The sequence below is a fragment of the Emys orbicularis genome, chromosome 17 (genome assembly GCF_028017835.1).
Source record: "Emys orbicularis isolate rEmyOrb1 chromosome 17, rEmyOrb1.hap1, whole genome shotgun sequence".
Lineage (NCBI taxonomy): Eukaryota > Metazoa > Chordata > Testudines > Emydidae > Emys > Emys orbicularis.
The window spans coordinates 24,536,034-24,552,206 of record NC_088699.1 but is presented as its reverse complement, the minus strand read 5'-3'; the positions used below and the strand labels follow the sequence as shown (position 1 = coordinate 24,552,206).

At 44.9% G+C, this 16,173-nt stretch overlaps 1 protein-coding gene across 1 annotated transcript in view; it reads left to right on the top strand.

Annotated features, from left to right (window-relative positions):
• The window catches only part of HSF5 (heat shock transcription factor 5), an 84,966-nt gene extending 69,001 nt beyond the window's left edge, over window positions 1–15,965 (top strand). Inside the window, exon 6 of the mRNA XM_065418574.1 lies at window positions 15,898–15,965. Coding sequence (XP_065274646.1) covers window positions 15,898–15,965 — 68 coding nt within the window. The remainder of the gene's footprint in view (window positions 1–15,897) is intronic.
• Window positions 15,966–16,173: the final 208 nt, after the last annotated feature.

The following is a 16,173-nucleotide window of genomic DNA, read 5'->3' as shown; positions in this document are numbered from 1 at the left end:
TCAAGGTCAGCTCTTGGCCAAGACACATTTACAGGCCTCCTTAGACTCAGCTAAGACTGCATCCCAGTCCATTTCTATTGCAATCATGATGTGATGACCATCTTGGCTCCAGCTGTCCAGATACCTTAGGAGGTACAATCTATTGAAAAAATATAAGGAGCTATACCTATCTCATAGAACTGGAAGGGACCTCGAAAGATCATCGACTCCAGCCCCCTGCCTTCACTAGCAGGACCAAGTACTGATTTTTGCCCCAGATCCCTAAGTGGCACCCTCCAGGATTGAACTCACAACCCTGGGTTTAGCAGGCCAATGCTCAAACCACTGAGCTATCCCTCCCCCTATTGTAGAGGACTTTCCTTTTGACAGTCACAAGTTTTATTTTTGAATTCTACTGACAATTCCCATCACAGTTTGAAGGATTTGAGGGCAACACTTGGGATCTATACACCTGTGAATAAAAAAAAATTTAGCAGGTGTCATACAGCCCAGAGAACTCTCCCAGCTCACTTTTCTACTTTCTGTAGACCTCCTGAACCTCCAGCCAAGAGACCAAAATATTCCAAGAAGCCAGCTACTGCCACAGCTACTTCATCCCAGCCATCCAATTTTGATGACTTGGTTGAGAGTCTGACCCACCCACTCCACAGGGATGACTGCACTATTCCATCCTCTCTCACCCCCCATTTGGATACCATCTCTCCCAATTTCAACCTGCATGTCAGGCCATAGCATCCAACAAGTGGGTTTTGGAGGTCATAAGGTCCAGTTACTCCATCCCCTTCTCTTCCATCCCTTCCTCCTACCACTGCTTCTCCATCCCTTTTCGGGGACCCATCTCATGATCAATTGCTTAGACAGGAGGTTGCCTCTCTTCTATGCTTAGGAGCTACAGAACCCATTCCAGTATAGCTCAGGGGAAAAGGGGATTTAGTCCAACTACTTTCTGGTTTCCAAAAAGAACAGGGGATGGAGGCCAATATTAGATCTCAGATGTAACAAATATGGGGACTCTTGCAGCTATAATTCCCTCCATTGATTCTGGGGATTAGTTTCTGACTCTCAACCTTCAAGATGTTTATTTTCATGTCATGATTCATCCCTCTCACAAGAGATTTCTTCACTTTTATAGTCAACCATGACCACTGCCAGTATTGCACCGTCTCTTTTGGCCTCACCTCTGCCCTAAGGGTATTCTTAAAGATCATGGTAATTGTAGCTGCCCACCTATGTCTTATGGGGATAATCGTCATCCCTTATCTCAATAATTGGTTGCTCAGAAGTCCCTCTTATCAAGAGGTATTGTCAGCAGTACAAGTGACAAGGTCACTATTCCACAGTTTAGACCTCCAACTCAATCTTGAGAAATCCACTTTGACACCAATACAGCAGATCTTTTCAGGACTCCTGCAATTTAAGATCCTCCTACCATCGTCATACCATCAGACCCATCCTTCTTGGGATAGGGGGTGTATCTGAGGTCAAACACAATCCAGGACAAATAGTCATCCCAAGAGAGGCTTCTTCATATCAACCTTCTAGAGTTGAGAGCAGTGAGAAGTGCTTGTATTCACCTTCTTTCTCTGATCAAAGTCAAATCCATCAAGATCATGACAGGCCATGTGGCCTGCATGTTTTACATCAATCATCGGGCAGGGTGTGTTCCCTCTCACTTGTGATGGAGCAGTAAACTGCTGGAATTGGTGCATGGCCAACCAAATAGTGATCTCAGTTTCTTACCTCCCTGCTATACAGAATACCACAGCGATGACCTCAGCAGGTAGTTCTCCTATAATTACAAATGGGGACTTATGAGTCCTCAACACCATATTCTTACCTTGGGGATTTCCAGAAGGGGTTTAGATCCCTCACTCACTAGGAGATGTTTTCCTTATTTCCTGGGCAAAGAGCCTACTTTACAAGTATCCACCAACACCATTGCTCTTCAAAGTTTTGAACAAGATAAAGAAGCATAAAGCCATAGTCATTTTGATTGCACGTGGCCAAGACAAGTTTGGTATCCTGACCTGATTTGATTCACTTCTTGTCCACTGCTGAGACGTTACCTGTTGTCTCAGGAGACTGGTTTGTTACTTTATCCCGGATTAGAAATTCTGCAGCTTCAGGTGTGACTCCTTGATGCTTCTTGGGGATAGAGATTTTCTGTTCAACAGAGGTGCAACAAATATTGTTACATAGTAGAAAGACATTTACATGAAATACTTCAGAAATGGAAGAGACTTCACCACTGGTATTCCCATCATCAAGTTTCTCCTGTTCACTCTCCTCTTCCCACAGTTTTAGTTTACCTGTTGGAATTGAAAAGATCTGGTCTCCTTAAGGGTTCTCTCAAGGTCCTCTTGGTGGCGCTGTACCTTTCACTCACTGGTAGAAGATTTTTCAGTTTTTTCTTACCCCCGAGACCGTAAGGTTTCTGAAAGGGCTGATGAACCTCTTTCCACGGATTAGAGAACCTGATCCACTATGGGACTTGAACCTCATTCTTAATTGCCTTATGAAACACTCCTTTGAACCATTAGCTACATGTTTGCTGCTGCTTCTAGCTATTGAAACAGTTTTCTTGGTAGCCATAACTTCTGCTTGGAGGGTTGGAGAATTGGAGGCTTTAGTAGCAGATTCCCCCCCGCCGCCGCCTTTTACAGTGTTTTAAAGGACAAAGTAGTATTGTGACTACATACCAAGTTCTGACCCAAGGTGTCTTCTCAATTTCATATAAACAAGACCATCCATATCCCAATTTTCCCCCTCAAAACTACATCAGACTTGGCAGGATGCTACCTTCCATATGTTAGTTGTCAGATGGGCATTAGCCTTTTATCTGAACAGAACCAAAACTTTCTGAAAGTCTACTAGGCTGTTTGTTTCAATTGCGGACAGTTCATGGGGATCCACAGTCTCCACCCAGAGGCTCCCCACTCAATCTGCACTTTAGGGTAATGTTTCACTTACATGGGATGATTAATAGGCAAACAAGGAATTCGGTCGAGGACTTTAGAAACCATGTGACAAAAGAAAAAGTGCACTAGTAAGGAAAGACTCGCTGGCTTAAAATTACAAGCATTAGTCAGATTTTGCAGCAGCATGCACAGGGCTTGACTACATGAACATTTATCTTAGAGGCAAGCTGGGGTCTGAATCTACTCTGCCAGCCCTAGCTTGCTGGGGACTATCTGTCAGTGTGGACCCTGCTGACACACACAGAGTTTTTTAATGCACTTTGATCAAAGAGAATTAGATCAAAGTGTGTTAACAAACTGATAATAGGCGCACCAGCAGGGTGCACATGGACAGTTAGTCCATGGCAGGCTAGAGCTGTCACGCTAGATTCACACTCCAGCTTGTCACAAACTAAGGCTTTGTCTACACTATGCGCCTTTTAGTGACATGCCTGAACTAGTGAGACACCATTTGGAAGCCAATAACCCTACCGGCTCCAATCACTGCTACTGTCTCAGAGCAACAGCCCAGTCCTTCAGCTAGAGCCAGAGTGTCTACAACTGATAGCCTGGATGTTATCTGGCTGACCACTACTGAAAAGGACCGCTCTGTGGCAGTCCTAGATATTCTGTACCAAAGTAGAAAGCCCTCAATGAGATGAACTTATCGAGCCAAATGGAAAATATTCTTTATTTGTTTTTGCATGACAAAATTACGCTCCTGCAAGCGACAATCCACAGTATTTTGGATCACTCATTCTCTCTCAAGCAGTGAATAGCCTCTGGTACAGGCCCACATATTTTCTTACCCTACTGTGACAATATTTCTCAAAGAACTTGCCCATGCCTTTCTTCCAATCAAAGAACGCCTCCTCTTTGGATCTCAATGTAGTGCTAACTGATTGATGGGCCCTCCCTTTGAGCCCATGGCCACCAGCTCTCTCTCTTGTGCTGCAGTGTAAACCCAGGGTTAGTGGGACTTGAGTCAGCTGACCCATGTTAGGGAACCTTGGGCTTGAGCGCCTACACTGTTTTTTAATCCTACATTAAGACTTTTCTAACTCGTGCTCAAACTTGGGGGCTCTGGCATCCACACTGCAGCGCACAGACCTGAGACAAATCAACCATATCCCAAAGTCCTTAGCTCCTTCCCAAAATGTGGCCACTCTATCCCCGTGATCATGATGCACTGTGAGAAAACTGTACTGCCTACCCTGCAGACTACAGGAAGTTTGAACAGTCTGCCAATACAGTCTGTCGAGCAGTCATTTTGGTTGGTGCGCTCCCAGCTACTGGAGCCAGCAACATGGAGGGACCTTTTGAAGAACTTCTCTTGCTTGTGCTTTCACTCCTGTGTCAAGAAACTGGCAGAGCATCTGTGAGGTGCTGGTGGACATTTCAGTGGTGTTTTCTGTCCCACCCAAGATACCTGATGGATTTCCTGATGAAGAAGGAGGAGGAGTACCCTGGCATGGCAGACTCGCACTGGCAGATGCTGCTCAGTACAATTGGCATAGCCGCTGATGCCTCCTATGTAGAAGCACAGACTGGTGGGTCACATTGTCCTGTAGATCTGGGTTGACCAACAGTGAGTCCAGAACTTTTGCATGAAGAAAGCTACATTTCTGGAGCTTTGTGAACAGCTTGCTCCCACCCTCTAGTGTAGAGACACAACTGAGGTCACCGTTGCTGGTCCGGAAGTGTGTTGCCGTAACCATCTGGAAGCTGGCTACTCCGAACTGCTACAGATTCTTTGTCAACCAGTTTAGAGTTGGAAAGTCAACTGTGGGTAAAGTGGTGGTGGAGGTATCTGAGGCAATCAGGTGTGTGGTTTACCCCGTGTGTGGTGGGCAGTAAAGATATTCCAGAGGTAATTGCTGGCAGAGAGAATAGGGTTTCCTTACTGCTCCGGGGCAATTGATGGGACTCATGGACCCATAATTTGCCCTCCTCAAGGAGAACATGAGTACATAAACCACAAAGGCTACTACTTCATTGTTATGTGGGCCCTTTTAGACCACAGAGGCCAATTTACGAGCGTCAACGTGGGCTGTACTGGAAAAGTTCACAATGTCAGAGTTTTTTGCTTCTCAGGAGTCTACATTCATGGACAGGCTGGGACACTATTCCCACTAAATGACATTGACATAAATGGAGTTACTTTCTCCATTATTCTGAGGGACCCCGAGTATTCCCTTTTGCCTTGGCTTATGAAATCATACCCTGATTTCAGAGGCCCTGGCAAAAGAAGGTTTAATTACATTCTCGGTAGGTTTAGAATGGTTTAATGTGCTTTTGGCAGATTAAAATAATCAGTTCTGGGCAAAAACTGACACTCTACTTATTCTTGAGAGAAATGATTTTGTGAACCACAGATGGCATGGACTACCTGAAACTGAAATGGACTAGATTTGGAAATAGAAGACCGTTCCCCAAACATACACACTGAATTCACCATTTCCAGGCAGCTCCATAGACCAAACAAGAATGGTTACAGAACGGCACATTTCAAGTCCTTACTATTGAAAGGAAAACATGAGTGACTAGCAAACATCTGTGACTTCACAGTGAAAAGACCTTTTACAGCTGTTATGAATGTTTGAAATTTCCAGTTGCCATTTTGAACTCCATGTGGTCAGGAGATGTGGTTTGTGGGGGGGGGACATCAAGGTGCTCTGATACAATCCACCATTAGCAGACACATGCTAGTAGCCAGGGCTTATCATAACTTTAGCGTTGCTTCTTAGAGCAGAAATCCCTCCCATTACTGTAATAATAAACTGTAAATTGGAGTCATAAACTTACCCGGCTCTGGGGCGACTTCTGACTCCACTGGGTTTGCTTCAGGCTCAGCAGCAGACTGTTCCTCCTGGGAGGGGAGGGGTAAGAGGAGGGGAAGGGGCTCAAACAGCTCTTCCAAGTAGGGACCTAAATTTGCTGTTTATCCTGATCCACAGCCTGCTCTGGGACTGGTTTAATAAATAGAGTCATTTCATGCACCTCATTCAGGGCCTGCTGCTGGCTCCCATCAGTCTCCATGCTGGATTCAGGGGGCAGCAGGGCACCATCCTGGCTGATCAGGTTGTCATGAAGGACAGTTGGCTCTGTGCTGAGCACAATGCCCAGCTCCTGGTCAAACTCCTGATAAAATGGGCATGTCGTTGCCTGAGGTGTAGTTCTTTTCCCTGGTCTTCTGTTGCTTGTTCTTCAGCCTCTTAGTATGCTCCCTTCATTGATCACCTTTCCAGAAAATTTGCAAAGCTGCCAGCTTTTTAGCTATCTGCTGGTATGTATAGTCATTCCTGGTGTGTTTGCCGAAGCCTTCAGTTGTACTGGCCTCGCACCAGAGATTCACCAAAATTTGGCTGTGTTCCCATGACCAGGAAGCAGCAGGCTTTAAAAAGGGCTTGCTCTGATCAGTCTCCATTGCAAATCCAGGAGGCTCTCCGAATAGTGCGCTTGCAGCTCAGGGATCAGAAAACAACAGGTTAACGCTGACTTGCGCTGCTGCCATATGCTAAGGGGGGATGGCTTCTCTTTTCAATACAGTTGATTAGAGATTGTTGGGATAGAGAGAACTAAGGAAGTTGTCCCATGGAATTGTAGGATACTTCTGGCAGACTCCCAGGACATGTTTTAAGTGGGGCTGCATAGAGAGAACTAAGGAAGTTGTCCCATGGAATTGTAGGATACTTCTGGCGGACTCCCAGGACATGTTTTAAGTGGGGCTGCATCTACACTGCAAAGCAGTAGGGCTTTAACCATTGGTTCCAGCTTGACTTGTGCTCAGGCCCTGGGACCCTGGGTCTGAACCCTGGGTTAGCGCAATAGCAGTGTAGATGCAAGGGGGGTTAGGCTTGAGCCCAAGCTTAAGTACGGGCTTACATTGCCGTGTAGACATAGCCTCTGTTATGTCTCCACAAAGATAGACTCCCCCTCCCTCCGTTGGTTCCCCCCTTATATTATCTTTCACAAGGTCAAGGTCACCCTCTGGCCTCTCTGGGTATGTCTACACTGCAGTTAAAAACCTGCGGCTGGCCCATGCCAGCTGACGTGAGCTCTCAGGGCTCAGGCTAGCGGGCTGTTTAATTGCGTTGTAGACATTTGGGCTCAGGCTGACTCCTGGGCTCTAGGACCATGGGAGGTTGGAGGGTCCCAGAGTTAAGGCTGCAGCCCACGCCCAAAGGTCTACACCACAATTAAACAGCCCCTTAGCCCGAGCCCCACAAGCCTGAGCCAGCCACGGGTGTATAATTGCAGGGTAGACATACCCACATAGAGTTCCTTCTCAGGGTTGTCTCAGACTTTCACATTAGCCAGTCTATTCATCCTCCTGTTTTTTCCCCCCAAACCCCTTTCTTCCATAGCCAAAGTAAAATTCCAAACACTAGGTGTGCTTAGAGCAGTGTCCGTTTACATGGACTGGACTACATCACTTAGAGCCTCACCAAGACTATTAGCTGTATTTGTGAAATAGATAACACGACAACCAATGCCTTCACAGTGGCTAAGTGGGTTTTGGACTGTATACATACCTGCTATGTGCTAACAGAGATCCTCCTGAACATTTGACTTGAACCCACATAGTTTTCATCACCTCCCTCAATAATGTGCCATTGACTGAGACTTTTATGGAGTCATAGCATGCAAGTCACGGGAGGTGACAGTACCGCTCTACTCTGTGCTGGTTAGGCCTCAGCTGGAGTACTGTGTCCAGTTTTGTTCACCAACGTATAGAAAGGCTGTAGAGAAACTGGAAAGGATCCAGAGGCGAGCAACAAAGATAATCAAAGGAATGGAATGCAAGCCATATAAACAAAGGCTAAAGGAACTGGGTATGTTTCGTTTGGAAAAGAGGAGATTAAAGGAGTGGGGGAATATGATAGCGATCTTCAAATACTTGAAAGGCTGCCATAAAAAAGATGGAGAAAAATTCTCTCTTGCCACAGAGGGCAGGACAAGAGGCAATGGATTCTAACTACAGCATAGCAGATTTAGATTAAATCTCAGGAATAACTTCCTAACTGTAAGAACAGTAGGACGATGGAACAAACTTGTAGAAGCTCCTTCAATGGAAGTTTTCCAAAAGCTGCTGGAGAGCCATCTGTCTTGGATAGTTTTTCCTCCAGATCAGATTGGCAGAGACCGTGGGTTTTTTTGGCCTTCCTCTGCAGCATGGGGTATGGGTCACTTGCAGGTTTGAACTAGTGTAAATGGTGGCTTCTCTGTAACTTGAAGTCTTTAAATCATGATTTGAGGACCTTAGTAACTAATCCAGAGACTAGGGGTTTATTATAGGAGTGGGTGGGTGAGGTTGTTCGGATGATCATGATGGTCTCTTCTGACCTTAAAGTCTTTGAGACTCAACAAATCCTGCATCTTGGCAGGGGGTTAGACTAGATAACCCTCATTTTCCCTTCTAAACCTGTGGTTCTCTGATTCTGCAGCCAAGCCAGATGGTGCTGAAGGCATAGCAGAAGAAGCTATTAGACCCACAATAGGGGCCTCCTTACGGGATGGGGAGGCAGATACCGGACACAGTGTTGGTATATAATACTCTAAGTACTCTTTATTGCTTACAAAATAAACCTCATTCAATCCACATTCTTACCCCAAATATATTACACCAGAGTCCGCAGATCAGAATGAAGTCCTGATGGCCAGTCGAGGTTCAACCAGATCAGATCACAAGATGTGGGAAGTCGGCAGAAAGACCACATCTATATCCAAACAGGGCTCTGGTTGTTGATAGATTCCAAATTGCAAATGTGGGAAGCCTCCATTTATAATCTACTTCATGACATCATTAGTTTTTTGTCTCTGTTGTTTGGGCCTTTCACCCACAACTCAGTTCCAGGCAGGCCGCCAGGATCCGAGGCATGCTATTTCCTCCAATTCTTATACATTTTTTATAGCAGTCCAGCTGGTGGTGTTTCCTTATCTGCTGATTCTCCATATATTTCCCAGGACATAACAGTTGTTTTGTACAATAGTCCTTGACCGCTTGAAACCTTAAGCTTTTTGCTTCAGTTGCCAACATGCAACATATGTACTCATGTCAAAACACACTAGTTCATGTCATCCACACTAGGCCTCCATGGCCTATAACATATTACATGGATATATATATCTATATATATGTACATATCCCAACATTTCCTCCCTTTGATACATGATTAATACCATTAATTATTGTATCACTTTATAATTTTGCAAGCAATTCAATTTTATATATTATTTGCTCCAGAACTTCTTGTCGCTTTCTTATTCGGCAGTATAGACATAGCATAATAAAGGTTAACAAACTCATCAATGCAAATAATATGACAAGAGGATGTAGCATTCAATTTAGAAGAGCTGTAGCACTGGGAGACCATCCTTTAAAAACATCATACCAGTGATGGACTGTCAATTGTTCTCCTTCTTTCCCCAATTTTAATATTTGACCATTGTGGACCAGAATGTTTATTTTCCCAGCTGAGCAGATTTAGATACATCTTTTGCATATTGCCTGATTTTTTCACTTTCATCAATCAAATTTTCCCATTGTTCCCAGTGTATCCCCAAATCAAAGGACCAGTCCGCATCTTTTGGTATCCAAACAATTTCCTTTTTTAAAAATAGAGGACCTCGGTAAATAATTCCATCAATAATGACATCTGTTACATTACATTTACATGACTCAATTGGCCTTTTTTTCCTCATACTTCTCCAAAATACATGTTTTTCAGTGGTTGCCACACAAATACACCCATTGCCTAAATCAAACACTCTTGTGCCATTAGAGGCTAAATTTTGCATGGTACAGTGTCCGCTTGAATGGTTCAGATGACATCCCTCTAGGGACCAAGTTAGCTGTGGGCACACCCATTTATTTCTCTCCCACTCCTCACAATGTTTTGTTAATTCTACTAATTTATAACCCCCTTCTTCTTGAACCAGGTGGGTCCCACTTATTTCTATTTGCCATAATTCTCCATTAATAATTTTTGGCAACACCCAGGCCATTGGTGCTTTTCTCTGCTTCCCTGTGTTGTGTAACAGCATTCTGCCTTTCCACTCTCCCCTCAGAGTGGCTTGATTCCAATTAAACTCCATATATTCCTTCCATCCTGCAATTCGTTGATTCGATTCAAAAGGCCATTGCCCATTACTTAACAGATTTACCATTCTCTCTATATATTGTATCCCATAAGTTTGCATCTCTACACATCATATTGCTAGTACAGTTTTATTGTTAATTTCAGACACACCAAACAGATTTACATTTAGAGATGTTTCCAAGGCTTGGGCTTGTTTCAATTGGAGCTCCACACTTCTTATTCCTTGCTCTGATAATTCACCAACATTTTGTGTTACATGTGTCTATATAACCCCCAAAATCTTACCCAAGGCTGCCATTTTCCCTTGTAACATCTCAATATCAAATGATTTTAAAACTCCAGCTCCAGCACCAATGCCACCTACAATATATTCCCCTATACCTCTTTTATTTCGTATAGTCCCATTGTTGTCGCCACACTTGTAACAGAGGTAAGGCATATGGCACACACTCCAGTTGTTGTGCATTTACGTTTATTTGCATTCCTTCCAACCAGATCGTTTGGTCCACAATAGTTGGGGCTTCAATTACTTCTCCCCTTCTATATTGGTGTTCATCTGCCATGATTCTTGGTGCAATCTTCATTCATTCTACTAGATTCTATGAGTTCAAGGACATTCCTACCGAATGAGCGATTCCAGACAATTCACCATCCATGTCTGGCTCTCCGCTCTCATCCTTCTATTATAATTCAAGTGTTCTTGATGTTGTTAGGTCATATGGCCACATGCAGTTACATGCTCCAGCATGCAAGATTGTACCTTCATCCTCTTCAAGCCTTGTTGGTTGGTCTGTCAGGTATTCGACGGGCTGGTCCGAGTGCCTCCAGCAATTCTGGACTCCCTCCAGTGCTGGACAATTCAGAGCAATGTATGCTAGGGTGTTCCCTTTGCTGAACCTCTTCCAGACAGGACCATAGTCACAGATGTTTCCACAATAAGTTGGGGAACACATTTGAGGGAATTGAAGTTACAAGGTTTGTGGTTGGAGCAGGAAGCATCTCTTCATATAAGCATTCTGGAGCTTCGGGCTGTTTACAATGCACACAAGGAATGTTGAGCACAGATCAGGGGCATAGTGGTTCACATACTCACCGACAACACCACAGCAATGTATTATGTGAACAAACAGGGGAGACCACTCCTATCAGCTTTGTCAGGAGGCAGTAAAGTTCTGCCAATTCTGCACTGAAGAGAACTTCATTCTCACAGCCGTTCATTTACCAAGTGCCCAGAATCACGTGGCTGATCATCTCAGCAGGAATTTCTCTCAGAATCACGAGTGATCTCTGAAGAGCAGTGTGCTGAGGTGCATATTCGGAGAATGGTGTATTCCTGCTGTTAACCTGTTTGCAACGAAGGACAACAAAAAGTGCCGTCAGTTTTGCTCTCAAATGGATCTCAGTCTGGATTCCATGACAGACGCATTTCATCTGAGTTGAGGATCCGCTCAGATGTATACTTTACTCCCAGTCCTGCTCATTCCTTAGGTAGTCCTCAGGCTAAGGATGGATCATGCCAGACTGATTCTCATTGCATCCGTTTGGCTGAGACAGTGTTGGTTTTCCAATCTCCTCAGTCTTTCTGTTCTTCCATCCATTCCTCTTCCTTGTCCCGATCTATTGATTTCATACCATGGTCAGATTTCACACCCTGCGCTGAACAGTCTACACTTCCCAGCATGGATGCTGTGTGGTTAGACAAGGAAGAGAAGCCCTGTTCCGAAGCTGTTTGACAAGTTCTGCTGAGCAGTAGAAAGCCCTCTATTAGGACTCCCTATGTGGCAAAATGGAATCGTTTTTCCATCTGGTCCCTCGTCTGGGGGACTCAACAATGCAGTCGTGTTCAGAACATTGTTATACCTCCAGTCATCTGGTTTGTCACTCAGTTTTGGTCTTACATCCTCCAGTTCAAGGGGAAATCAATCTTCTTGAACTCTTTGGTAGTCAGATTTCTGAAAGGGCTCACTTGTCTCTTTCCACCAGTGAAGGAAGTGATTCTCAGTGGGACCATAACTCTGTGTTGGCCAGGGCCCTACCAAATTCATGGTCCATTTTGGTCAAGTTCATAGTCATAGGATTTTAAAAATCATAAATTTCATGATTTCAGATACTTAAATCTGAAATTTTATAGTGTTGTAATCATGGGGGTCCCAACCCAAAAGGGTGTAATGGGGAGGGGAGTTTGCGATATTGCCACCCTTACTTTTGCGCTGTTGCTGGTGGCGGAGCTGCCTTCAGAGCTAGGTGCCCGGCCAGCAGCCACTGCTCTCTCGCCGCCTCCAGCAGCAGCACAGAAGTGAGGGTGGCATAGTATGGAGGGGGCTTCACTTTTGGGGGGGGACAGGGCTGGCCTTACAGGTGGGTGATGTTGTGGGGGAGGAAGGGGGGTTTTCCATGGTCATCTCCCCCACCCACACAGCTAGCCCAAGGCCTCTTTAACCCCTGAGCGCTGGGGCACTGGGCTCGGGGAGGGGCATGGCTCAGGGCACAGTGGCTGAAAGCTCCAACTGTACGCCGGGCTGGGTCAGATCCACCTCCAGGAACCTCCCCCAGCTGCAGGAAGCTCTGTGGCTGCTGGCTGGGAGCCCAGTTCTAAAGGCAGCAGAACTGCCAGCAGCAGTGTAGAAATAAGGGTGTCATGGCAGGATATTGCCACCTTTACTTCTGCGCTGCTGCAGGCTACATCACTACCTTCAGAGCTGGGCAGCTGGCCAGCAACTGGTGCTCTCCAGCCGCCCAGCTCTGAAGGCACCACAGAAGTAAAGGTAGCAATACCACACTCCCCCCTTCAGTAACCTTGACCCCTCCCCACAACCCTCTTTTGGGTTGGGACCCCCAGTTTAAGAAACACTGGTCTCCCTTGTGAAATCTGTATAATATAGGGTAAAAGTACACAAAAGACCAGATTTCACAGTCTGTGATACGTTTTTCACAGCTGTTAATATGGAAGGACCCTACTCATGGTACCTCCATTGGAGCCCTTGGCAACTTGTTCTATGTCTCTACTATGCCAAAATAAAGCATTTCATGTGGCCATAACTTCTGTGAGAAAAGTTAGTGAGCTGCAGACCCTAATGGCAAATCCTCCATATACCCAGTTTTTCATGGACAAGATTGCTTTGAGACTTCATCCTGAGTTTTTGTGTAAGGTGGCATCACAATTTCATCTTAACCAGACTAGTCACTTACCTGTATTTTTCCCAAACCTCATTCGAGTGCTGACGAACAATGTCTTCATTCCTTGGATGTGAGACAATGCTTAGCATTTTACTTGGAAAGAAGTAAGCCATTCCATTCATCTTTTTGTTTCTTTTTTGGATTGTATGAAGGGTCAAGTGGTCTCGGTGCAGTTGATTTCCTGGTGGATAACATCCTGTATTACAACGGCTTATGTGGTAGCTTGGATTTCACCTCTGCACAGGTTAAGAACTCATTTGAAGAGGTCCGAAACAGCATCAATCACATTTCTCAGCGATATTACAATATTGGAACATATGCAGGGCTGCTACTTGGTCTTCCATACATACTTTTACCAAACATTATGCTATTACGACTGCATCCAGATCAGATGTGAATTTTGGGAAGACAGTGTTGCAGGCACTTCTTAAGTAGACTCCGAGCCCATCTCCTTCTGATACTGTTTGTGAGCCACCTCAGTGGAATACGTCTGCAACCACTTGAAAAAGAAAACGGTTACTTACAATTGTATTGTAACAATTGTTCTTCGAGATGTGGGAGCAGCTGTGTGTGATAGAGTGGGAATTTTCTGTAATATTTTTATGAATCCTCTGTGTGTGCCTCAGTTTCCCTTATATTTTACATGACCCAGTGGGGAAAAAAGGACCACGTTTGCTCTGAGGGCAGGCTAAGAGACATAGGTGTGTGTGTGTGTGTGTGTGTGTGTGTGTGTGTGTGTGTGTGTGTGTGTGTGTGTGTGTGTGTGTGTGTGTGTGTGAGAGAGAGAGAGAGAGAGAGAGATCTAGCTTTCTGAGCCTGAATGGGTTATTAAAAAGGACTGGCTGAGGAGACAGTGGAAAACCCAATCACCAGGCCATTGATCCATAGCAACCAATGACCCAGAGAAAGAGGGATTTCTCTGCCTCTAAACAGGGATGCTGAGGAAAGACCCCAGCTCGAGGACAAAGAACTGGAAGGTGTGAAGTGGAGGATAAAGTGTTGGCATCTGGGAACTGATTAAGGAGGTCAGACTGAGGCTATATCTACAGCCTGTGTTAGCATAATTTATGTTGCTTGGGGTTGTGAATAAACCACCCTCCTGAGCAACATATGCGTTTACATAAGCGCTTGTGTGCACAGTGCTCTGTACAGTGCTTGAGTGGGCGCAGCTGTACCGATACAGCTGCAGCGCACCTGGTGAAGATGCTCTATGCTGGAGAGTGTCTTCACCAGATGCACTGTACATATAGACATTTCCTGAGAAAGACAGACAGAATCTGAAAATTGAGTTTTACTACAGCTTGGCTAGGACTCTGGGCTAACCAGAATGCTTTAACCTTTATTTCTCTGTGTTGACCTAAGGGTTTTCTATGCTGTATTCCAGTTGACTTAATAAGCCCTACTGTTTGGAAAATACTGCTTGAGTGTCACTGTAAATGCTTGGTGAGGTGCATTAATTCCTGAAGAGAGTACAAGTTTCTACCAGGAATCTATCTGAGTTGGACTTGCTGAGCAGAGCTCACCGTATGAAGCAGGAGTGCTAAAGCTCTCCTTTCAGTCTCAGGAGGTGGTGAGGCTGCGTGGCCTACCCTGAAGGAAGCTTGGGACCCCTTGTGAGTTGGGCACATCAAAGGGGTTCCTCCAAATGACTGTGCCAAAGTTGAGGGCATAGCACTGATCCTGTGGATCCATGGCAATGGGTATTCCATGACCCACTCTCCGGCCCCTCAGCATTGGAGTCTACATTCTTGATGTATGGTGTGGAGGAACCAAGGGGGGGGTCAGCGTGGCGCCGCCCTTAAATAGCCTGGGGAGTAGCTCAGGACCAGAGCATGCGTGCCACCCCTACAGATACTGCTAAGGATGTTCTTTGACTTTAATGCCCTTTCGCATGCACACCTGAGTGGAAAACATTTCTGCACCCTCATCTTAAAGAACAACAATTACAGTACAGGTAAGTAACTGTCTTGTCTGTTGACTTCACTGCATCAATACACTTGAATCATAGTTTCAAGTTTTTTTTCCCTACTTTGAGGGCTAGGAAACTTTAAAAAATGAAAGATGAATTTCTGATGTAATCACATGACTCCAGGAGCTGGGGCCCTAGGCATTTACAGAGCCTATGCCTTAATCTCGCCCTGTGCATACATCCAAAATATCTTCACTCTGCTTAAGCAATGTAAGTTTCAGAGAGGAACATTGGTCCATGTTTTTCCAAAGTTATCTTCATTTGAGGACAGTAAATGGTTGATTTTGAACACTGCTTATGCTTTTCCTAACTGACCTCTGTGTACAGGATGGTTGTGGACGCTTCATTTGTATTGTAGGAGAGAGCAGGAAACAGCAGATGCCTAAGGGCTAATATTCTGGCAAGCAGCAGCACAGATAAACTAACAATCAGCAGTGAAATATTTCACCTCAGTCTAGATAGGTATATGTCAGATAAAAATTGTTTAGAAAGGTGCAGGTGCCCAAAGTCTGAGCACTTGGCATTCCTAGACAATGGCCAGCAAACTCTTGAGGTTTAGGCTGGCTGTGGGCTACATTTTATACCAGCTCCCAGAAAGTAGATGAGAAGAGACTTGAGAACCCTGCCCTAGATGTAGTTAAGTGAGAAGCACTCATGTGTACTGTATAACTGCTCCTTTTTTTCCTCCTAGATCTCCATCTACTGGTGGATGTAGCTTGCAAACAGGAGCACTTTCCAAAAGAAGAATTAAGAGAGTGAGAAGTGGGTGACAAGCATGTGAAAATGTGCAGTAACTGCCAACTGGGTTCTCCATATCAGACCCCAGAGGCAGTGATTTGCACACAATATGCACTTTGGAACTTTTCAACTGTTTAAAAAAAATCTCTTTCCTTTTGCTTTTGTTGTGAGTTGTATGGGGAACTAGTCACTTCATTGTTTACTGCATCTCTTTTGTTACATTTTCTAC